Raw genomic sequence first — 24,591 nt, forward strand, 5'->3', positions numbered from 1 at the left:
ATAACTTCCGTTTAACCTCCACAAACTTGCAGGTTTATTGCTGAGTCACATATGTGCAAGTTTCCTCAACTTATTTAATTATCAGATTTGTGCCTAATAATTATTACCAGTCAATTGATTTTCCTATTCGCGGATATTTTTATTTATGTATATGTACAGCCAAGAAAAGGTACAACTACAACTTAGACTAAGGAGAAACTTTGTACAACCTCAACAAAAATATGCTATTTAGGTTATGTACGTACAGTCTTCCTTTACTTAATTTATACCTACTTTATTTTATATTTCTAATTTCAGATTATCAAGAAGATGAGGAAATTGCCGAATACGAAGATTATTCACATGCGTCGACATCAACATCTACTTCTTCGCCAACTACTACAACAAGAATAACAACTAAACCAACAACAACCGGCACAACGCCAAAATCTACGACAACAACAGTGGCGTCTATCCCATCGTCACTTCGTCCTTCTCCAATAACTCATTTAATTTCGTCAACGCCCACTTTATCTCCTTTGTCGCAACAAACATACTCTTCGATATCGCCATCAGTAACGTCATTGCCGACACTAGATCCATCACTTCTTTCGCCGCAAGAATTTATTTATCGTCATCGAGGCCCAGGGTCCGAAGCAATATCATTCCAACGGCAAAGTTTTCGACCAGCCGATGGAGTTTATATTACCCATGCACCACCGCAGCAGTTTGACCACTTTCAATATGAGTCGTCAAGAACTGCTCCGCGTCCAGCAGCTCCACGACCGATTCCGTTCGTCCAGCGACCACAACCAGCTCCATTTCGCCCAACTACGCTTGATCCTAGAGATCAACTGCTACGTCCAGGACCAACATTTCAACCTTCTGAAAGACATGAGACTTCGATAAAACACAAACATCAAACTTCTCTACCACAGCAACGGCCGTTGCCATTTAATTCATTCTATTTCGATCGAAAACGAAGTGAAGATTCAGGTCCAGAAGATGAATCTTCTTTGTCTCCACGATCGGTTGCACCTCCAGTTTCAGCCGAAAAACCTCCAAGTAAACCAAAAAGTCCTCCTCGAGTTATCGTTACCGCTAGTGCTTCTGTTAGTGACAGCAATGGGAAAAGACTTAATTATACCGTGGGTAATGTCGTAAGTGCAGTGAAGCCCATCGTAAAAATAAACTATGATGACTATAAAGAGTCAGATTTGCTTTTTGATCCATTCTTTTTAGATGTGCCAAAATTACAAAAGAAACGAAAGAATAGGTCATATAAGAATAGAAATGTATTCACCGTTCCCGATAGTGCCGCAATAACAACTGAATATACGAGTGAAAAATCAACAAATACTTCACCACCGGCAACATCTCGTGCAACAACAACTGCAAGATCGACAACTGTTGCGATCACTGCAACTACGAGTTTCACTACAACAACAACAGCCGCTTGGAATCCGAACGACTATGTCGATGATAATTACGAACCCCATGCGTATGTCCCACCGGTGCCACCCCTTGCGATTCTGGTACCAGATCGAAATAAAATAAAGAAAAAAGAAAAACAGTCAAATAGTGATTTGTTTGAAATTAAGACTCAATACAAAGATTTCTCCAAAGTTGGGCATGTAGAAGAAACAAAGCCGACGGAGTCTGCATTGCAGACAACCTCTAGTCAAAGTTCAGAAGTGAATGCGGGGCTTCCCGCCGCCTCACTGCCTCATCCGCCGCCCCTCGAGGCGCCCGCCTGTGCGTCCTCACGCGCCAGTGACTGTCGGATTCGTGCCTAACATTAGCTCACTTCCAATGGGTAAGAGAGGTTTCATCGTTGTATATTTTGTAGTCCTCAAAATTAACAATATTCAATTCAATTTTACCATTTCAAATATAAATACTTAAATTCACAAGTTTGCGACTTAATGCCGAAACAAGAAAAGTTGATCGTGAAACACCTCTTACCCGTTTACTCATAAAGAAATAGTTTCATAATTTAGATAGGTAGTGAATTTTTATCAATTTTCCACGCAATATTTGAATTGTCATAGCACATTACATAGAAACTGTTCTCATATTGCGTGTAATGTATTAGTGTATTTATATAACGTTGCAAATAATTTACCAATTGTAAATATTATTTCTACTATAAATATGTGTAACTTGAAAGTTTTGTTTAAAATTAGTAATATTTATCGAAAATACATTACTTGTAAATACCATAAAAATATATAATATGTTGCTATGTATGTATGGCCATCATTTTATCCATCTCCTTAAAATGTCAGATAAACACTGCACAAAATTAACGGTTTGCCATTAACAGTGTGATAATTCACATTTCATAGGGACTTGTGAAAATATTTGCATAACGTACAAAATATATCTTTTGAAGAAAATAATAGAAAAAACTAAAGTAACAAGTAGGTAATAAATTAGGATTACTTCTGAACGATATGCTGAAGGCAATGTTTATATGCAATGCGGCAACAAGATCAGCATTATCTATCGTAATTGGAAAAGTATAAACGACTGATCAGTATGAGAAGCCACTTTTTGCATAGATTCAATTTACAAATAATAACGAATTAACTATGTTTCAACAAAACTTAGCGCATTGTACGTATATTTTTTACTTTAGTAGTGTGACAAATTATTTACTACGTACTACCTACCATTCGAATATCTGGGTTAGCATTTATTGCACGAGGTCATGCAGAAATAAAACCATGAATGTACCTAATGAGTCCTATCCCATGTGCTAAGCCGCAATTTACGACTTTATATATATATCACGTCTTTCCCTTTAACAGGTAGACAATGCCGATGAAATTAAAAAAATTAAAAGCCACGATCAACTTATGATATAAATAGGTTCTATGAAAATTTCAGATTCGGATGATAGTGATAGATTGCTAGCCCATCACCTAAAAGGAGGATGCCTAGTTTATTAGCCTTTCCATTGAATGACTTTTACAACCTTACTCCCTTGCAGGTACTGTAATAGAAGCAGGCACACACTATAATTAGCTTAGTAGCTTTTTATGACATCTTTGTATGTCCCATTTGAAAGTGTCGGTAAGTAGACGGTATAAAAATGTATACACTTAGTTTATTAATCTTTATAAACTACATGTATATAATTTTTTTTTAGAATTGATTTTTTTTAAAAACCTATTTTTGGTTTGACAGTTGAATAAATATGACGGATTGTTAAAAATATTTCTCTAAGCACCTACTAGATTATTTATAATTTATAAAACGTGCCTATACATATTTTGCGAAACAGTTTATGTAATAATTTTATTACTATAATGGCTACAATACCTGAAATTATGACGATTAGAGAGATGATAGATGAAGCATTTGGAGATCCAGATGTGAGTAACAGTTTACCATCACATTTATTCTCAAGCACAACTGCATCAAAAACTACGAATTCAATGACGCTACAATTTATAATTATACATACAAACATATGGTCACGTCTATATCCCTTGCGGGGTAGACAGAGCCAACAGTCTCGGATAGACTGAATGGCCACGTTCAGCTATTTGGCTTAATGATAGAATTGAGATTCAAATAGTGACAGGTTGCTAGCCCATCGCCTAAAAAAGAATCCCAAGTTTATAAGCCTATCCCTTAGTCGCCCTTTACGACATCCATGGGAAAGAGTTGGAGTGGTCCTATTCTTTTTTGTATTGGTGCCGGGAACCACACGGCATTTATAATTATTCAGACAGTAAACTAATTAGCGCTATAAACAAAATATAAAGCCTGTAATCCACTTCAGGTTCAAACCGAGGCGTTTCATCACGAAAATAATTGATTTGCTTACCAAAGGGCAACTAATTATTTGGTTAATATTTGATTTAATAGATAGGTACTTCATAGTCATTAGCCGTGAACACAGGAACACAATTTAAATTTAACAAAATTTTTAAAATCTCAAATACTACTGAACTGATTTTGTTGTCCTACTGACTTCGAAATTTTTCGCGTTATCAACCAACATACAAACATGCAAAAATATATATTCGTCCCAAGAATTATACTGAGTATCTGCTTCGGTTTTGATGTATTTGTATCTATACCTCCAGCAGGGCTCGTTCTGCTGCCATCTCACCCGTGCATCGGACTTTTTTGATAGTGATCTTTCCCATGGATATCGTAAAAGACAATTAAGGGAAATGAGGAAGGCAAAAATTTATATTTGGGATTCCTGTTGTTGGCGATGGTTAAGCAACTTGTCACTATTTCTCAGTCTTTAAAAACCGTTGGCTCTATCTACCCCGCAAAGGATATACATACATATATTCACGTCTATACTCTTGCGGGGTAGACAGAGCCGACAGTCTTAAAAAGACTGATAGCCCACGTTCAGCTGTTTGGCTTAAGGGTAGAATTGAGATTCAAACAGTGGCAGGTTGCTAGCTCATCGCCTAAACAAGATTTCCAAGTTTATAATAGCCTATTCCTAAATATATATCAAAGGATATAGACATGATTATATGTATGATCTGATTCGATTTGTAAAAAAAATTTAATTGCCCCTGACACCCTGTCATTTAGGTATAATATATATTATCGAGCCATTGTTCACTTTTAGAACTTTATGACGGAGAAAATAAGATGGTCCACTCGGTAAAAAGCGGTATGTAATAAATAGGATTATGTTAATAATTATTTGATTTCCATTTATTTCAGAAAAACGTTGTGCATCATAAACTTATTCAAACTATATTGTATCTCTTGGCAAGACAATTAAGAATGCTGGATAGAAGAGTTAAAATAGAATTGTTTACGAACATAGATGTTTATTCTTCAGAATCTAATATAGTGGTTTCCGAAGTTAAAATACATGCCAATGTTAAAAAAAAGAGGCATGTTCTAAGAGATCCTACGCAAGGTCGAGGCGGCAGCAGAACGAGTCCTGCTAGGGGTATAGATACAAGTACAACTGGGAGAGGAAGCCAGCACAGAGGTACAGCTGGAGACACGAGCGGATCTATACGGGGAGGACCTACGGCTGGAAAATCTACACCTGGAAGGAGCACACCAGGAGGAATCACTCGAGGTGAAACTACACCAGGAGGAACCACACTAAAAGGAACAACACCAGGAAAAGATGACGATCGTGCAGGTGGCCAAACATTTACTTCTCCTAGTGGCAAGGCTTTAACAGCAAGCGAATCTACTGGTCTATCCTTTTCTAAAAAACACGGAGAAAGTACTACTGGAAGGCGAATTGCTGGTACGTCAGGAGGATCATCTGCAGATACTGATGATAGGTCTTTGTCCATGAAAGACACTGAAAAATCATCTACGGAAAAATCTTCAGGTGATAAATCATCTACCGAAAAAACAGAAACATCATCTAAAGAAAAAACGTCTTCTCTAAAAACTTCAACAGAAATGTCATCCACACAAAAATCTTCAACTGAAAAGTCATCTACATATAAATCGACAACAGGAAAGTCTTTAACTGATCAAACAATCACTGAATCACCTACTGAAATAACAACTACTTCTTTGACTAAAACATCTTCCTACGACAAAACTTTTACTGAATTGACCACTACTGATAAAACTTTATCTTCAGATAAAAGTTCCACTCAAAAAAGTAGTACTGAGAAGTCTTCCACTGAAAAATCTACAGATAAAAGTAGCACTGTAAAATCTTCTACGGATAAGAGCGTCACTGAGAAAACCACAGATAAAAGTTCAACTGAGAAATCTACAGACAAAAGCTCTACTGATAAATCTACAGACAAAAGCTCCACTGAAAAGTCTTCAGACAAGAGTTCGACTGATAAAACAACCACTGAAAAACCATCAGATAAAAGCACCACAGAAGAATCTACTGATAAAAGCACCACTGAAAAATCCTCTACTGACAAAACTATCACTAAAGTATCTTCAACAGAAAAAAGTATTACTGATAAATCTTCCATGGACAAAAGCATTACTGACAAACCTTTCACAGATAAGAGTACTGCTAAAAAATCAACAGATAAAACCGCGACTAAGAAATCTACTGATACAAGTCCCACTAGAAAATCTAAGGATACAAGTGTTGGTAGGAAATCTACGGATAAAATTACTACTGATAAAACATCTTCCGATAAAAGTGCCAGTGACGAATCATCTGTAGATGATCTAAGTACTACTGAGAAATCAACAACTGTAAAAAGCACTACCGAAAAATCATCTACTGATAAAAGCACTACAAAGTCTTCTACAGACAAAAGCACAACTGATAAGTCTTCTACAGAAAAAAGCACCGTGATGTCTTCTACGGACAAAAGTACAATAGATAAATCTTCTATGGAAAAAAGCACAACAGATAAATCATCTACCGACAAAAGTACCACTAAATCTTCTTCTGACAAAAGCTCGACAGAAAAGACATCCTCGGCTAAAACGACCACTTTATCTTCTGATAAAACCACAACTGGAAAAACAACATCATCATCCACAAAGGACACAACCTCATCATCTGGGAAGGTAGGTTATGAAAAAATTCTAGTAATAAGAATTAATAACAATGAAGATCATTCATGTATTGCCAGATCCAGCATAAACTTATTCAAATGCTTGCCAATTTTCAACGTACAGTTAACCGCGTGTTAATGATGCAAAGAACACTATACTTAAATGCGGTTAATGGTTTGCAGTGCGATATACTATTAACTGTACAAAATAGAGTAGGTTAAACTATTACTAAAAATAATGTTAATACTATTCAGCTTAGGCATTGCGATGTTATCGACGAAGCTAGGCGATCCAGTAGAACAGTTAACATAAATTTATTTCTTGTCTCCTATTCTAATTCAATAGCATGCAACGCGACACCATCGACAACTTTCGGAGTTTGAGATGCAAAGGGAACGAGAACTACGAATTATACACCAGGTGCCTGCAGACGACAAATTTTTTTTACAGCGACACCAGTTCCTGTTTATCTACCGCTATATTTTTTATTTCATTTATTTTATTTTTTTTATTAATTTCAGCTACCGTTGGTATGTATGATTACTCTTAAAATATGTCAATTGAAAAGGAAAATATTACTTCACCCATAACTTTTTAAAACAAAGTCTTTTAAAATATACTTCTACTTTAGTGCTTGCAGTTTCATAAAAATAAAATTAATGCAAATTTTAAAATAAAATTTTAACTGCATCAACGCAAAATTATGCTACTCCGTAATATTTAAATATTTTGTAATAATTATATAATATTTTATAATATTTTGCAAACTTGGGATTCTTTTTTAGGCGATGGGCTAGCAACCTGTCACTGTCACTAGTTGAATCTCAATTCTATCGTTAAGCCAAATAGCTGAACGTGGCCATTCAGTCTTTTCAACACTGTTGGCTCTGTCTACCCCGCAAGGGATATAGACGTGACCATCCCCGCAAGGAATAATGTTTGTAATAATATGCCGATTTTTATTATTGATGAATTGAGTAGCAGAAATAGACATAAGAAATTTATTTTCACGTCATTATAAATATATTTCACAGAGAGCTGATTCCCGCGAAGAACATGAGAAATCGCCAACACCTATGGCTTCTTTGGAATCAGTTGGTAAGTATTGTTTTCTCATGCGAAGTTCTTTAGGGTTTTAAAATTTTTATTATCTCCCTTTTTTATTTTATGTTATAGAAGTCCAGTATGAAAAACTGCTTGTTGGTGAGTAATAAATATAATGTATAGTATTTAATATATAATACTCAACAAATCTACGCCCTCATAAAATTTGAATAATGTTCATTAATAATTATATTTTAGCTTTTTTACTCTCATTAGAAAGTAACATTTTTTTTATTTTATACAGTTGAAAGGGTACCAAGTGACGAAGCTAAAGCTCGAGCTAGTAAGTTGCCACTATTTATCACATATTTTATTCACATTATATCCTTACCTTTGCTTAGTATATAAAATTAGTTATTATTACGAATGAAAAGATGGGAGATTAAAAAAATATATAATAATTTTAGCTAGATATGCCTCAAAATTCTTTAATAAAACTTACACTAAACCTTAACCTAACTTCTCAAAAAATGCATTAAAATACATAAATTTATCAAATCAGGTCGGCTGCAAGGTGAACAACGTGGAGCTACCCCTAGACTTTCAATAGTAACACAAGAAGAATTCGCAAAACTTGCTAATGTAGTTCGAAGTTTACAACAAAAGTTCGACCCAATAGGAGCAGCAGAATTCCCGGAAAACATACAACTTATGCAAGAGCTACGTAAAGGTGCATCTTTAACAGATGCAATGGCAGCTTTGCAACTATCAGCACGCCTGGAAGCGGCGGAAAAGGCGCTAGAACGCATGACATCACTTGTAACAGAACTTGCTAGTAAATACCCTGACGTAGACTTGACTTCGATAATGGAACGGGTAAGCATGTTGGTAAAATGGAAAAATATTTCTTTATTTTTGGAAATACTTTGTATCCATAGCGACGTATAGTAGTAATTGTAATCTTACTTTCTTTTAACTATTCCTAGTCTGAACCAACCACAGAAGTTATATACAAAGGGCGGCCTGGACCATCCTCTCAAGTACCACCACAGCTAACTAAAGAGGCTGCATTTAAACAGCCACCCAAAGAAGATAAATCGAAAATAGTAAAAAAAATGAAACTTGATGAATCAGCTATAGACACTTTTTCAATACCTGCGTTAGAATCCGAGGAAGAAAAAGAAACCCAGAAACCTGTTACTATTGCTGCTCCTGTTGCTGAAGAAGAAAAAGAAAATCCAGATTGGATCACAGCTGAGGAATTAGAGTACAAATATTTTGTTATCTTAATTCTATACTAGAACACTTGATACTAGTACCGTGATACTCTAGCTTAACTACAAGCAGGATTTATTTTATACTGTGACTTAAAATTGAGAGTAGAAGCAGATTAATCGTACAATCATTACTTCAGTTTATCTTAACTTCTTTTTTCAGCGCGGCATTAAAAGAGGTTTCAGTAAACTTATTCGATTCATTCAACGTAGTTATTAATAAGAACAAAGCAAATGTCGACTCTGCACTCAAAATGGCTAACAGATTGGGTTAGTATTCTAAGAGTAGTAATGACACTAATATTTTTAAGTTCTTGTAATTCGGTAATAAAATTAGTAGATCTTGTCAGTGGAGTCAAATCGAGCGTCTGTCATAACTTTATGAGGTATTTTTTCTGTTTGGTTTGTACGTTTATTTTTTCTTTTATTTGATCAAACGTAAGTTAAAGAATGAGAAGGAAAAGAGTAACAATAGGTAACATAAATGTAGTTAACACCCCTTCGTCTTGCAGTTGCACTATTGCATTGTTACACTATTAGTCCTAGAGCCCGTGAACGCCAGACATACCTTATTTTGTAAAAGCTGAAAGTTTCTGTAAATGTGCCTCTAGTACAGGTAGGAACGATCCCCACCTATGATACTCAGGCAGTGGTTGCTTTGGCAGGTAGCAGGTAATAAAGGTATACTTTTTTCAACCTGAAATTCCTTAATTTGTAAAGCTCAATTTTTTGATATTTTATCCGTAATAATACACAAACTCGCGTTACTCATTGCCAGACACCTACTATGGTTGCAACCCCTTGACAGACACCCCTAAACTATAATATTTTGTAACTCTACTTACGTCATTTTGTAAAATCTGAATTTCATACATATTTTTCGGGGAATTATTCAAACAACGTTTCTGTAGTAGCCAGACATTTTTGAAGGTTCTATTATCCTGCCAGACGCATTGGAGTGAGCAAAAGATGCAAGAGTGCGGAGTATATGTAGTAACTGGAGCGAGTGGGACAGAGCGTTCGGTTTCTTGCGACGTTTCATTGCGCATCAGCTGTCGTTTATTTTGCGGTCTCTTTTTCTAATTTATCAAAAAAATATATTAAATAAAAGCATTACATACAACATTTTGAAAAAAATGTTCATTAAGAATTATACAGGGTGACTTTTAATTCAACTGCATAAATTTAACTGTTAAGTGTACTCATCTAAAAGATATTTAAAAACGTTAAAAGAAAAATATCGATTCATATTTCAGAAAGTACGAAAAAAAATAAAAGTATCAAAATCCACGATCCTAACGTCATTACACCCCGGGCGGCGGAAAAGCGACGCGTAAGATTCAGAGGTCAACGATACAATTCATTTAGCTGAGCGATCTCGACAACTCTGTATTTTACTTGATCTTGATACTAGAAAAATAATTTATTTTTCAGACATTTATTTACATGTTAGTTAGTATTGGTCTTTAATAAAGCGTGTGACGTAGTTTTTGAGGGCTTTTTAAATGTGAAAATGATGACGTTTAATTTAAATAAAAATAGGCTCAAACAGCTCAGAAACATGGGTGTAGTGTATGTATAAAATATTAATACTGTGAAAAAACTAAACAATTAATTCATATTATTTTTAAGTTATATGAAGTTCATTTTATAAAATAATCTCTTTATATTTGAGGTTATGTATTTTTCGTAATTTTAAAATAGTCTGATATTTTTTGAAAGTCTCCTCGTAAAATATTATAAGATCTTCACTACTTTTTTTACAGACAAAGCAAACTCCGTCTTCTTTTTCGTCACTCATGATAGCACTATTAAAACTGGATCAAATTTATTTTACAACGAGCACAAATTAATATTACAACGTTTACTATGCGTGTATAACCGTCCGCTGAACGATACCCACTCTGTTCCACTCGCTCCAGTTACTACATATACTCCGCACTCTTGCATCTTTTGCTCACTCCGATGCGTCTGGCAGGATAATAGAACCTTCAAAAATGTCTGGCTACTACAGAAACGTTGTTTGAATAATTCCCCGAAAAATATGTATTAAATTCAGATTTTACAAAATGACGTAAGTAGAGTTACAAAATATTATAGTTTAGGGGTGTCTGGCAAGGGGTTGCAACCATAGTAGGTGTCTGGCAATGAGTAACGCGAGTTTGTGTATTATTACGGATAAAATATCAAAAAATTGAGCTTTACAAATTAAGGAATTTCAGGTTGAAAAATGTATACCTTTATTACCTGCTACCAGCCAAAGCAACCACTGCCTGAGTATCATAGGTGGGGATCGTTCCTACCTGTACTAGAGACATATTTACAGAAACTTTCAGCTTTTACAAAATAAGGTATGTCTGGCGTTCACGGGCTCTTGCTCTATATTATTGATTTATTGACTATTTTTAAAACAGAAATTAAATTGAATGCTTCACTGGATCTTGGAACACGAATGACGGACCTGGAAGCATTAGTAGCACAATACGCTGAGCAAGTAAATACATTAGACACCGGTCTATCATCACAGGTAAAATAAGTTTTATCAATCCATCAATATTAAATTATAGTCTACATCGGATATTTAAATTTTACGTTAAAAATATTTCGTCTTTAAAATATTTTAATGGCAGATGACAAATTATCAAGAAGAATTAACTCAAATGCAGCATGATCTTGAATCAGGATTGGAAAATATGGCTGAAGCTTTAGCTTCCACCGGAGGTGATACCACAGGTAAGGAGGTTATCTGTGCGAAATTGTATTCCTAAATTATTTTTATTTGGAATAATAGTTGCAATAACGGATTCATAATATTTTATACAAGTGACTTACATATTATTACGATCATTCGAAAAAAGTTAATTTAGTTGATTCAGTTTTTTAAATACTCGTACCTATAAAATTCGCACGAACCTTGGTGAGCATTTGTTAATTTTGTAAATGTTTTTTATGACATGTCCACTCCAGTATTAATGGTAATTTAAGTATCTTTTGTTTCTTTTAGCCGTGGCAGAACTAAATAGCCATTTCACCAATTTGCAATTGGACTTTGAAACAACAAATTTAAGGCAGAACGAGTTGCGAGAAATACAAGTGGCCTTGAAGTCTGATCTAGAGGTGAAATATTTTACTTTTATACATTTTTGTTAAGTAAGTAGTACAAAAATTAAAGTACTCAATAAAGTGATTAAAAAAACTTTAAATATTTTAGGTACCTACCTACGAAACAAAGTAGCCTTGATTATGATTTTTTATACGTACTATTTTTTATAATACGTCTACTGTGGTATCTAAATAAGATACCGCAGTAGACATAAGATGTATCTGATATAACTCTAAGCTTTTATTGAAACAATAAGTATTCATATTAATATAATTTTCTTTAGGACTTACGAAGGGAAATAGAAATTCTTCGGGGAATTAAATCCGATCGCGATGAAGTAGCGGATGCATTGAGGGATAAAGTAGGACTTGGAACCTTAAATGGTCTCGTATCTTTGGAGCAATTTGATGCAGTGAGAGGTGATATGGAACAAAGAATAGGTGCTGCTTATGATAAATTTAACAATCAAGAAATAATTTGGCAAGTAAGCGCAAATGATAATATTGTAGAAAACATAGAACTTAATATACAGATATTTTCTTCGATTTAATCTGTATTTATAATTCTAAGTTATTCAAACCTGTAAATTTCACTCCATAAGTCATTTATTTATTAATTTCAACAAATTATCATAATTTCAGAAAGCTATTGATGACCTTTTAAGGGAACTGTCGGAAAAAGCAGATTATTCGCAACTCGTGTTTTTGCGAGAAGATATCCAGATGAATTTGGAGAAACTGAGGAAAAGATTACAAGAAATGTTGGATATTGTGGGTGAACCTCAAGCCGCAGCCGTTGCCAGAAAGGTTAATAAATCAATTGTGTAATAAGATAATTACTTCATGATACTATCTTTAATAAAATATATTCACACTTTCCATTCCTAGAAATATTTGTACTTTTATAAATTACAAATTACTATTAAGTTCTTTAGAAAAACATTTTTTCCTGAAAATTTCTCTTATTGTCAATAAACATCCAAAACCCAGGCCAATCAGAAACAATGCTTTTATTATAACCTGACCGGAGATCCCTTTTTGTCTCAGAGGTGCACATTTTATCACCGCGTACCATATTCGATAATAAGTGTCATAATTGAGTCATCCCAACAGGTGCACAGGGATACCAACTGTTTGTCCTGCTCTACGCCAGCGTTTATGCACTTGGTGGAGCCTCACAAAGTACCACTACTACCGGCTATGCCAGGAACAAGGCCACCAACGTTAGGCGCAGAATCTCCGGCGAAAGTCGAAGATGGATCCTGTTATCCTGGTCTGCCAATACCGCATCCTAGGGATCCCAGGTTACTGATTTATGATACATAATGTGATAGTGATATTTAAGTAAAAGCAGAATTGAACTATATCAAAAAAAGATTTAGTACCGCAGTCGCCGCTTTTGAATTATTTTATACGAAGTTGTATACAACCCCGCGCGTTCGCACTGCACTCGAGTTTGTTTATCATGGTTTAGCTATTGGAAAGAAGGAGGCTGTGATCAATAAAATATATTTAAATCAATTTGGAACTTTGTCAATTTCGTAAAGATTGAACACATATTTAGCATGCTTGTTTTACGCCCACTATAAATAAAAGTAAATTACAATTGCTTGACCAACAGAGCACACATATGTAATCGATACTGCGGCGGTTCTCACACCAAAATAACCACTACTATTAGCCGTGTCCCAACCGGCATGATAATAAGCCCAGCAAGACGGGATCCTTCAGTAAGTGCAATTTTTTTTTCTTAAAAACAAGCAGTTCATCGTTACCTTGTAATTAATTATTGAATTGATTACCTTATGTTAAAATCTGTTTTAAAATCTTTCTCTCTCACATATTAGCGTGATTCCAGTTACACCCTCCGCCATTAAGCATTGTAGCATAGGGTAAGATAACTTTAAATGTTGGCACTTATTATTCAGGCAAAGACTGGAGACGGAATGATAAAGAAACCGTGCATACCATGCAACAAGTCGACAGTACCAAAGGATAAACCACGTAAATGTTCGGAGAGCCCATCTGCGAAAGGTAAAATCTTAGACTGCTGATATACAAATCTGCCAAGTTAATTTTCTATGGGCAATGAATTGAATATATAAAACTATGTAATTTATTTTTCTTTAAAAGGGTTTTATTTTTATTAGGCGCATCGGAGCCAGAGGATGATGAAGATTCAGACATGACTCCTGAAGATTTTATGACGTCAATGAACACTGCGGAAATGGATGGGGGCGACACGACGCCGCCAGTACGCCTTGAAGAAGATATGTAATATTTAATTAAAACTTGAATATTATTTAGATCTTTTTTAATAAAAAAATGTATAAAAATTAATCCTTTTACTTACGCGCCCTAAAGGGAATATTCCAAATTTTCCCCAGAAACAGTTTTTGCTAAATGCAACGCGGCAAGAGTCGTAGGCAAAAGCTTGAGACGTCACATTTAAAATTATATTGATTAAAATATCATGAACAATAAAACAAACTGGTGGAAAATATAAACAATTTAATTTAACCTTCAGGTTCATTACACACTTTCCAAAAGTCTTGAATGAAGAAAAAAAATTCAATGAGTATTTCATTTAATAATCTTAATGCTACTTTGTTTCGTACAAAAATAAAACGTTACAATAATTATCATCTACTTAAAAGTACAACATTCAACAATTTATAATTTAGAGAAAGTCACCTTTCTTCTCCCTGTAACAACATCACTGGGGCAGTCTAATAAACACAACAAATAAGCGACCGGACGCGCGTCACTTTGAGTGTTCTTGTCGGGTCTTAAAGCTTTTAAACTCTATGGACGGGTCCGTAGAGTGAGATGAGTGGCCTACAATAAAACGTATGGCACGGCTACCTTCCACAGTTGTCGTAAAAACTGGCAGACCCTCGATTGGGGATCTCTGCAAACTCACGTTTCGGCGTACATAGTTTGCTGCTGAAGTCTACGTTACGTTTCCTGAAAATAAAGAAAAGTAAGAAAATAAAAATAAGTTTTATGAAAACATTTACTCATATTTAACTAACGCTACTCGTCGTACTCGCTATGTCGTACTTAACATAGGTATGCTACTAAGAATGTTTTTATCACATTTGCCGAGTGCCTGACATAAGGCTGTAATTTTTCGGGCTACGTTTTACGGTGCTGTGTTCAAGTCCTTCGCTACCATCATACCCTGGCCGGAATTTGAACCCAAGAAGTTGTGTCTTAGGCGCTAGCGTACACGCACTACGGATAAAGTCACAGGCTTCTGCAGGTTACATGCAAGTAAAAGAAAAAACGAATAAAAAGTTACCCTCTACTCGGCAGTTCCATCTGGTCCACGATGACTGACTTGACGTACAGCCGGTCGTTGCACCACAGGATGCACAGAGATCGCGGCTCCAGTACATTCATGTCGTACTCCCACGATAACTCCACCTAATAAAAAAAAAAAATTTTTTTTTCATCAGTGATCTACAGGGAGAAATAACTATTAAAATAAGTACTACAAATGTTAAAAAAACTCTCCCGTTACCTGCACCTCAATAAGTGACCTTGGTGACTGTGACTTGTTCACCTGACATTACTGATCACAGGATTATGGTTGGCCACAATCCAGTGATCAGTAATGTCAGGTGAAGCTACTCTCGTCTACCCTTTGTTAACCTGATAGTAAGGTTAGGTTAACATTGGTTATGTTTCCCTGCTATCAGGTTTACGAAGGATATGAATTTTCTTATACCTATAGTCAGAACCATCAGTTCGTAGTGAATTATAGAACTAGGATAGTTTTTACCTTCCTAACTTTTCCTCCTAAGTCCATTGGATGTGTTACCACAATGGTATATGTTGTACCGTGTTCTAATCTGAAAACAAATTTATTAGTAAACCTTCAAATATAGATTTCTTCGTTAAAAAATGTTTTTAACATGACCATGGACATCATGAATATTCATTCAATCTTCACAGAGACGCCGTTAAACTTTTGTTTAAAACTTTAGGTATAAATTTATATCAGATTAAAATTAATTATAATATAAAAATAATTTATACCTACCTACAAAATAATATTGATATATTTAAGAACTCGTAGACAAACTTACTTTACGTAATTGCTAGGAGTGAGATCCATTCCTCTTATCATACCACGATCTGACAGCAATGTTACTTTTAAGAAACCCTGAAATTATTTAAAATATTTTACAATCTTTGAATAGCATTTATACACAATTTACATAAATGTGCTTGAAATATTGTACCTGAACCCACTCCTCTGCTCCTTTGGGATTGGCCAGCTGAATTGACACCTTATAGTGTCGTTCTGTGTATCAAATTTAACGTTTTATTAACAAAAAAATCATTACAGACATAAGTATAATAAAAGGCACATAAAGGGACATTTTAATGTTCAAATATTCAAATAAATAGTAATAAATACTCATATTACTATGTGATTTCTAGCATTTTGAGTCGACTAAGGGATAGTAAACACTTCGTAGAACCATGATCGAAGTCGAGTTAGGTTCCCCTGTTAGCAGGTTCAAATTCAAATTGAAAATTATTATTCACGCTCCCGTAGGTCATTCTGGAGTCACATCGTGTTTGATGACCTGTCTCACCCGTTCTTTGATCATGGTTTTCATCACAGGTTACACAAGTCCCGAACTTACTTTGAGGCTAGCTCAATCTGAGTAATTTGTCTCTTAAATATACATATATTTATTTTCTTTATATATGGCCTCCGGGCGAGGGCTCGGAGAGTTCATAGAGCTATGAAGACTAAACTTTATTTTTATTTTACTTTATACATTTGGATGACAACAGCAAAATTAGTCCACGACCCTATGAATTTATACAAAAGTAAATATTATTTCTAATACTAACGGCAAAACGGCAGTTCTTTCCCTGTACTGAGATAATACTTGGCTCCAATAGTCTCTTGCTCTTCCGAAGGATACACCTCGTTTTCCGTTTGGTTGTTTTTGTTCGTAATAAGTCCGGGAGAGCTGTCTGCGTGGAAGCTACAATTTAAAAAAAAATTATAACGTATTTTTCCCCCTTACAACACAAGTTGAATTTTGAGATTACAAATGAAAAGGTTTTAACAAAAATAGTTACATTCCAGATATGAGAAAGAAAAGATAAATACTCGTAAGAAATATTTAAATCAATCAAAGCATATATTATAATATTGAATAACATACCCCATTATCGCACATCCGTGGCCGCAATGAAAACACTTTCCAGCCAAGAAATGTTGGTATGACGGACATTGATGTCCTATAACATAAATAAAACTATTAATACCCAATAACCTTTAGATCTATTATCTCATTAAATCAGTTATAGTTCCTTACCTATATAAGGGCATTTTCCGTTAATCGACTCTGTGAATAACTTAATAGCTCTAACGTGATTGCAAGCTACTAATACCCTCGAAGCCTCTTCTAAGCCTTGCTTAACCAGCGTTAGGGGAACTAATGGTCCCTCGGTAAGGTCACAACCTGGCTGTTCCTTGCCATTATTCGGGTAAAAGTCCAAGTGTCCCACGGGTTGGGACATCCCGTATCCTGCCATAAACACAAAATCTGTCGCACGTGTGAAATAAACACGTCGGTCAATTAGTCGGAATATGCGACAAAATAATATATATTCATAAACTATATACATGAATGAATGAACGATTTCGAAGCGAAAAGCACGGTTTATTTACATAAATACATATATAATTAAGTATCGGTTAGTAAATTAATGAACAAGAGCAACAAAGCTTTGTAGTCTTGCCACACAGTACCTGACACTATATGATACAGGTAAACAGAACTGTTGCTGTCCGGATTTCCTTAAAGCAAAGACAAATGTGACAAGTGTGTGAGTTAAATATTTACTACGATTACATATCGTTTTATTACACACATTGGAAAGAGCCAATTTAATCTGTGATGCCATCTTGTGATCGCGCGGTAAACATCCAAGGATTTATATCATATAGCGTCTTAATTCTGTGTGACAGACTATAATAAACATAAAATTGGTAGTCAATTTTAATTATTAAATGATTATAAACATGAACTATATACGGGTGGAGCTCAAATGATTATAACAAGCGTATGTGCATAAAAATGATAAATGAATATTTACGCTTGGGGCATTACCTAAGAGGAATATGCTCTTTCCATCAGTGTGTATGACATCTACGAGTTGAGCATCTGAAGGGTCCAACCTCACGTGGGTGGGCATACCTTGGAAGTAAGGCTCAGCTGGGTCCAGGCCCGTAATCCTTCCTAAGCCCTAGGGAATTACAAGCTAAATCAAAGACAATATGAAGACTCAATAGTGCTTATTGACTTAATTGCATGTAAATAGCGGTCGTTAGTCCAGGGGTCACTTACTTGAATTCTCTCGCCCGCGTAGCCGGCTGTGTGAGCTCCTAAAGAATGACCTATAATGTGGACATCTAACGGGTTCAGTCCATATTCTTTCTGTGAACAGATAAAATTAAGTTCTTTTACATTTTAAAACTTCATTATTTACACAAATTTATTTAAGGAAATTTCCAAATATGCTATTTATGTTAATTAATTCAAAGCAAAATTAGCAATATTGCAGAATGAAGCATTATTAAGTCATCTTTTCATTTCACTCACTTGTAAAGTATTGATGAAATGCGCCACCTCCAGCCCCACGAGCCTGGTGTTAGCCGTGGCTTGCGTGTACAACGGCAGACTGCCTCCAGCCCAGTCCACCACTACCACGTTAAAATCTCCTGCCTTCACCAATTCATCTTTCATCTCACTGACCTGGAATTTGTAGGCAAAACATCTTCATCTTCAAAGCAAACCAATTAAATAATGCGAAATGTTCCATTTATTATCATTACATTTACCAATTTATGTACACCGAAAATATAGGAATGATAAGCACAAGAATCAAAAGTTTCTGCATGTTTCTAAAGAAATCACTTCCAGCAGTCCCAAGACAGTTATTGCATGCTATATTGTTGATTTAAGTATCTAGTAGTACCTAGTAGTAATCTACCGATAAAGGTAAACAAATTTATCACTTTTTAAGAATTTATCAGGTGACCTCATAAATACTACATAAAATAAAATACTATTTTTGCTGTACATATTTTCACTTTCTCTGCATTCCTAAGAATACGGTACTTGCGTCGTAAATTTTAAATTCTATAGGATTTCTGGAATTTTCTACGTCGGGTAAGTAACACAAAGTAGCCATTTAGCAGAGACGAGTTTCTTTACTACTTTCCCAATAAGTTGTTGCCTTGTGAACTCAATTACTTTATAATGAACCGGTTGAATGCTTCCAGTGAAAAGAAATACTGACCCAATTAGAGAGAGGAGTGTCAATGAACCCGTGGATGATCATCTTGGTCAATCGCTGGGGGTTGAAGTTAGACTTCGCTATTGTTTTATTCACGTTAACGTTTAATATCTGTCCGTCGGTGGGATTTTTCTTCGTGTAGAGGATGAACCTGAAATAGAATGTAGTAAAAAATTACTTAATTTATACAAATCACTATGTATACAAAAACGTTACTTATATTAGGACGCGTTTCTGTTCTTCAAATAAAAATACTAGCACACTGCATACGTAAGTAAATATTCTTTTTTTTTAACTATTTTAGGTTGTCCTTGGTGATAGTATAATAACGACTAGATATAGCTTCTACTTAATGAATACTAGCCTCTTGTTGTTTTTTTAAATACTTACAATAATTTTGCACATCAGTTGGTATGCGGTTACCACAGATAGAGATGACATTATTTGCAAGCACGCATTGTAGAAAATTCATACATTTCCAAAAGAAAAAAATAGCCTAAAATAAATTTATGTAAAGAGGCCTTTGTTTGGCAAGGCCGATCGGATAAAACAGACGTACGTAATAAATAATAGGTACCTCGTGTTGATAACGACTCTTGGCAAAGGAAAGACGTTGAATGGCCGGTGTATGAGGTGATACCAACTCCTGGTGATGTTCAGACACCCGAGCTCGTCGTAACATCGGGTTTCGTTTTCAACTGAAATTAACATTTTAATGTGAAATTAGTATTAAAAGATGATCGGATACAACAGACAATGGAGTAAGATGTTAATAAAAAACGTAAAAATGGAAGAACTAAGTAGATAGAAAACTAGATGACATATCCATTATCTAATACCTACCCCAATAGACAGTGAAATGGTAAAGCCTTTTGTAAAAAATCTTATTTAGAGTGTGTGCAATTTCTTAACATCACCATTTTCTAAAAAGGTATTTTATTTGACCCTTGCTCCAATAGCAATTACAGTCAATGTTATCACGTAAATATAATAGGTAAACCAAATGTATTTAAAGGTTTTTATGTCCAATATAATAACATAACTAATTGTTAAATTATTATTACAAAGCTATAAGCTAGTCGCAACCAGCAAAACTAATTGTCATTATTTATAGTTAAAAATATTATAGTAACGAAGAAAATTACTTTTTACACGTAAAATGTCAGTAACAGATAGTTATTCAGGATATACGACTGTGCTTTCTTTTTCTGAGCGTAAAATTAGAATAATTCTTGACCACGACTAATCGAAGCCGCAAGTAGACATAAGTAACAAAAACAACTTGTAATATGTATGTCTACACTATACAAAGACAATACTTAAGCAACAAATGTATGTAAGCCAGTTAGTTAAGGAATATTTGCATATACTCTGTGCCAACTTGGGTTTGGTACCTAAACATTTAAAACTTTGACATGCCCATACTCTAAAACCTTTCAGTGAGCACAATGAAATCCATAAACCTTAATCACTCCATTAGTTGAGCGGACATGAATATTTAGGTATACATTGCAGAAGAGAATTAACTAAAAGGTCAAGGCCTTCCACGTAGTATCAGTTAGACCACTACAACATTCCTCAAACTACTTTATAATCGTCTTAAAATAAAGATAACAAGCTTAAGATATTCGTGCCGTGTAGTTTCCGAAATAGGACCACTAAGGGATAGGCTTATAAACTCGGGATTCTACTAGTGCGCGATGGGTTAGCAACCTGTTACTATTTGAAGTTTCAATTCTATTATAAAGCAATACGTGGGTTTTCCATTCTTTTCACCACTGTTCGCTCTGTCTACCCTGCAAAAAAATATAGTCGTGATAATATTTATGTAAAGATATTAGACTGAAGATAACAATCTTCAGCTATAATATTGTGCTTTGTTTGCCTTATTTTTCTTAAATCAGCAGCAGTCTTTTATTTTTAGTCACCCGGAAATTACACGGATCAAGTACACTTGTCACCTTCAATGTGTACATAGTGGTGTCATCTTAACGAATAATAAGCAAAAGTATGGCTAAGCCTCGTGGATCTGCTGGAAGAGGTTTACACAGGTCATACAGATTGGAATGATCTGAAACTAATATGGTTTTCTCTTTCCTCTTTCTTTCTCTCTTTCCCGTTTATTGACCAACGCACCTTAAATATCACTGAAATGACGAGTTTCTGGAAATATATTTACTAGAAGACCCCAAGAAATGGCGTCACCTACCAACTTCGCTTCGCTGCGTTGCAACAGTAATTATTACATACATGGTAGCCACGGTATGTTGACCTCGATCCGGTCGGAGCGCGCCCAGTTGAACGGGTCAAGAATTCCGGCAAACGCTGGTTGCAGCCCAAGAAGTATGCACCACAGCATCACGCGAAGGTGTCTGTCAGTCAAATGCAGACGGAGCATCGCTGGTGACCTGAAATTTGCAATAATATCTAAATAAAAATAAAAAAATGTACATTTAAACTCTATAGGAATCCAATGGACATAAATCAAATACAACATTTAACATACATACATATTATCACATCTATATCTCTTGCGGGGTAGACACAGCCAACAGTTTCGAAAATACCAATAGGCCACGTTCAGCTGTTTGAAGAATAATTATATAAATAAAGCATTAAATAAATAAACAATTTAAATAGAGTATTCGGGAATATTCAACAAAGAAAGTAGTACAGGCCACTTGTAAATGCATTTTATATTCGAAAGAAAAACAAGCATCACAATCTTATATTACCTAGTAACTAAAATAACTACAGAGGAACCTTACATAACCTACTGGATATGAATATTATAACACCTTACAGCATAATTACATCTTGGTACGTGCAAATTTTATTAGCATAAAGGCTTTCTTACATAATCAAAAAACAATATAATGCAGCTTAATGCACCTAATCTCAATATAGGTTTAGATTTTTATCAAATAATTTTATTAGCTCAGTAGATGGTCTTATCTAAGAGACAGTCACTGTGTCGTAACGGTTAAGTAGGAACTCGCTACCCGCACAGTACGTAGTAACCTTAACAAAATGTTAATTACCCGCACGTAGTTTTTACTAATATCGGAAAGGGATTATTGAACCTTGAAAATTAAAGCCAATTCTGTGAACAACTTACAGTTATCATGCAAAGCAAATATATGTATATAGTAATAGTATTATGTATAACATACATATACATATGGTCACGCCTATATCCCTTGCGGGGTAGACAGAGCCAAAAGTCTTGAAAAGACTGAATGGCCACATTCAGCTATTTGGCTTAACGATAGAATTGAGATTCAACACGTGACAGGTTGCTAGCCCATCGCCTAAAAAAGAATCCCAAGTTTGTAAGCCTATCCCTTAGTCGCCTTTTACGACATCCATGGGAAAGAGATGGAGTGGTCCTATTCTTTTTTGTATTGGTGCCGGGAACCACACGGCACGATATGTATAAAATTTATTATATTGAAGAAAAATTCTACGTTAAGACATTGAGCTGTTGATCATTACTCTATTTTTCAATCTGAAGTCCACCATTGAGGCAGCTAAACGTGGTTATCAAGTCTTGTGAGTAATGGCTCTGCTAACCCCGTAAGGAATAAAGGATAAATGTTGGTTATATTTATTATGCTAGGAACTAATTTAAAGAATGTTAATATTCACGCTGTTAAAATTGACTTTCAAACATTTTCATACTGTGACTTACAATAAAAAAAATACTCCTAATGGGTAAATGAAAGGTAAAATAAAAACCAATGTTTTTTTTCATCAACCAATGGTTATTTTGGAAATTTATCATCAACAAGTAGATTCTCTGTATTCTATCGAATAGATAGATGATTGACTTTTTTAATATTTATATAACCACGTCTATATCCCTTGCAGGGTATACAGAGCCAGCAGTCTTGAAAGTCTGATAGGCCAGACAGATATTTGATATTGATTGTCTGCTAAAATATTGCAATTTAATAATGAAGTTCAAATGAGCAAATTAACAGTGCAGACAGGTTCCAATCAGAGTTGCTTCCAGGTCGATCAGGAGTATTCAGATTACGTTTAAGCTATGTTACAATGACGTTTACGTGTTGTAACCGATATTAAGATAGTAATTTGACGTATAGCAGCGTCCAGCGTGCGCCCGACTTCCTCCCGCCGCGCGGCGTTTCCTTGCGGCCCGGGAACGCGGAAGGCACAGCAAGATTATTACTCACGTGGATTATGCAATAAATATTATTTTATCTGCCCTTACAAATATGAATAACAAATTACGTGAAAATCTTTTAATTATTATTATCAAATGATTTTCTCTCTCTCCAATAACTTAACTACGGCTATAGCTTTTGTGCCCAAGCCAGAGTTTGAACCATTTGAACTACTGATAGGTGATAGTAAAGAATAGGACGTATCTCTTGTATTAATGATTACCTAAGTACATATCTTAACTAGAATAATGTCGGCGGAAAAATTATACACTTCATTTCTCGATTAGAATCCTAAGTTTATAAATGTTTTAGGAAGTTGTTAAATTGGGGTTCCTGTTATTTTTCGGTGACGTTTATAACTATATAGCTTTCTGACTTCGGTTATGAATAGGTATCTATATATACCTATTTTACGAAGCAAGTACATAAATATCGTGGAAACAAGAATTGAATTGAAGATCCGAAACATTAAACGGTTCTTTTATTACTTAAACATCGATATTATGTTGCATGTTGTTATTTCATCAAAGTATAACAAATTGATTTGTCTAATCGACTCCATCGTGAACTTGACCTATTGTTCAATTAATAGCATTCCATTGAATCCATGTCCTCAATGGTAAAGGTGATGAAATATAGAGTTGAGTATGAAGAATTATTTTAAATATTTTTAGAAGAAATGTATTATTTCTTATATTTATAAAGAACAGTAATATTAACCAGCAGGTGAAATATACACTTTTAAGACTCCACTTATTATGATGTTTTCAAAGAAGGGGTTAGTTAGTGGCTTTACGTTCAATGTTAATTTGGTAGGAATGAAAACGACTTGTTTTTAAGAAAATTTATTGAAAATAAATATATGCACAATAAATTGTACATATTTATTTATTCTATTGGTTGAATGACATATCAAGTGTACACTGAGTGTGAAGATTTAAATATGGTATAAAGGTTTCTTATATGAAAACGGGTGCACTAAGATAGAATTTTCCAAAATTTTCACGCTAATAAACGGGATTTGTTTACGTTTTTTATTTTAACGCGAGCGGAATCGCGGCCATATTCTCGTTTTATATAAATAATCGATGTACCCATTGGGTGGTTTCGTGTTCACACAATTTATTATAGTGATAATTAATGGTCGTTTGTTATACACATTACAACACCAAGAA

The 24,591-nt window shown here is 34.8% G+C and overlaps 3 protein-coding genes across 5 annotated transcripts in view; 2 read left to right on the plus strand and 1 right to left on the minus strand.

Annotated features, from left to right (window-relative positions):
- Positions 1 to 2,180, plus strand: part of LOC106134217 (mucin-5AC) — a 41,173-nt gene extending 38,993 nt beyond the window's left edge. The window contains exon 7 of one of the 2 annotated variants that reach the window (XM_013334221.2): positions 298 to 2,180. In XM_013334221.2, coding sequence (XP_013189675.2) covers positions 298 to 1,775 — 1,478 coding nt within the window. In that variant the 3' untranslated portion in view covers positions 1,776 to 2,180. The remainder of the gene's footprint in view (positions 1 to 297) is intronic. The other variant, XM_013334214.2, reaches the window with a different exon arrangement.
- A 1,021-nt stretch (positions 2,181 to 3,201) lies between these two features.
- On the plus strand, positions 3,202 to 14,172 carry LOC106131777 (serine-rich adhesin for platelets). The gene is made up of 18 exons (XM_060945119.1): positions 3,202 to 3,359; positions 4,687 to 6,486; positions 6,820 to 6,894; positions 7,509 to 7,572; positions 7,651 to 7,677; positions 7,823 to 7,837; positions 8,081 to 8,394; positions 8,505 to 8,785; positions 8,956 to 9,062; positions 11,207 to 11,319; positions 11,423 to 11,525; positions 11,797 to 11,909; positions 12,179 to 12,379; positions 12,537 to 12,701; positions 13,008 to 13,198; positions 13,516 to 13,624; positions 13,823 to 13,928; positions 14,045 to 14,172. The coding sequence occupies exons 1-18, from the start codon at positions 3,294 to 3,296 to the stop codon at positions 14,170 to 14,172; spliced, it is 3,978 nt and encodes a 1,325-aa protein (XP_060801102.1). The 5' UTR covers positions 3,202 to 3,293.
- Positions 14,173 to 14,436: 264 nt separating this feature from the next.
- Positions 14,437 to 24,591, minus strand: part of LOC106132655 (pancreatic triacylglycerol lipase) — a 34,034-nt gene continuing 23,879 nt past the window's right edge. The window contains exons 3-16 of one of the 2 annotated variants that reach the window (XM_013332128.2): positions 21,480 to 21,637; positions 19,807 to 19,927; positions 19,233 to 19,380; positions 18,533 to 18,685; positions 18,278 to 18,367; positions 18,041 to 18,176; positions 17,243 to 17,455; positions 17,090 to 17,165; positions 16,770 to 16,906; positions 16,145 to 16,206; positions 15,989 to 16,065; positions 15,682 to 15,751; positions 15,199 to 15,323; positions 14,437 to 14,861 (exon numbers count right to left, since the gene is read on the minus strand). In XM_013332128.2, the coding sequence (XP_013187582.1) occupies positions 14,756 to 14,861; positions 15,199 to 15,323; positions 15,682 to 15,751; positions 15,989 to 16,065; positions 16,145 to 16,206; positions 16,770 to 16,906; positions 17,090 to 17,165; positions 17,243 to 17,455; positions 18,041 to 18,176; positions 18,278 to 18,367; positions 18,533 to 18,685; positions 19,233 to 19,380; positions 19,807 to 19,927; positions 21,480 to 21,627 (1,662 nt within the window). In that variant the 5' untranslated portion in view covers positions 21,628 to 21,637 and the 3' untranslated portion in view covers positions 14,437 to 14,755. Of the gene's footprint in view, positions 14,862 to 15,198; positions 15,324 to 15,681; positions 15,752 to 15,988; positions 16,066 to 16,144; positions 16,207 to 16,769; positions 16,907 to 17,089; positions 17,166 to 17,242; positions 17,474 to 18,040; positions 18,177 to 18,277; positions 18,368 to 18,532; positions 18,686 to 19,232; positions 19,381 to 19,806; positions 19,928 to 21,479; positions 21,638 to 24,591 lie in introns of both variants that reach the window. The other variant, XM_060945110.1, reaches the window with a different exon arrangement.

The sequence above is a fragment of the Amyelois transitella genome, chromosome 7 (assembly GCF_032362555.1).
Source record: "Amyelois transitella isolate CPQ chromosome 7, ilAmyTran1.1, whole genome shotgun sequence".
In the NCBI taxonomy this organism is placed as follows: domain Eukaryota; kingdom Metazoa; phylum Arthropoda; class Insecta; order Lepidoptera; family Pyralidae; genus Amyelois; species Amyelois transitella.

Coding starts and splice junctions, on each gene's coding strand:
- LOC106131777 (XM_060945119.1), top strand. CDS start 3,294: ATGGCTACAATACCTGAAATTATGACGATTAGAGAGATGATAGATGAA. Junction 8,786..8,955: donor ATCACAGCTGAGGAATTAGA/GTACAAATATTT, acceptor TTCTTTTTTCAG/CGCGGCATTAAAAGAGGTTT. Junction 11,320..11,422: donor ACACCGGTCTATCATCACAG/GTAAAATAAGTT, acceptor TTTTAATGGCAG/ATGACAAATTATCAAGAAGA.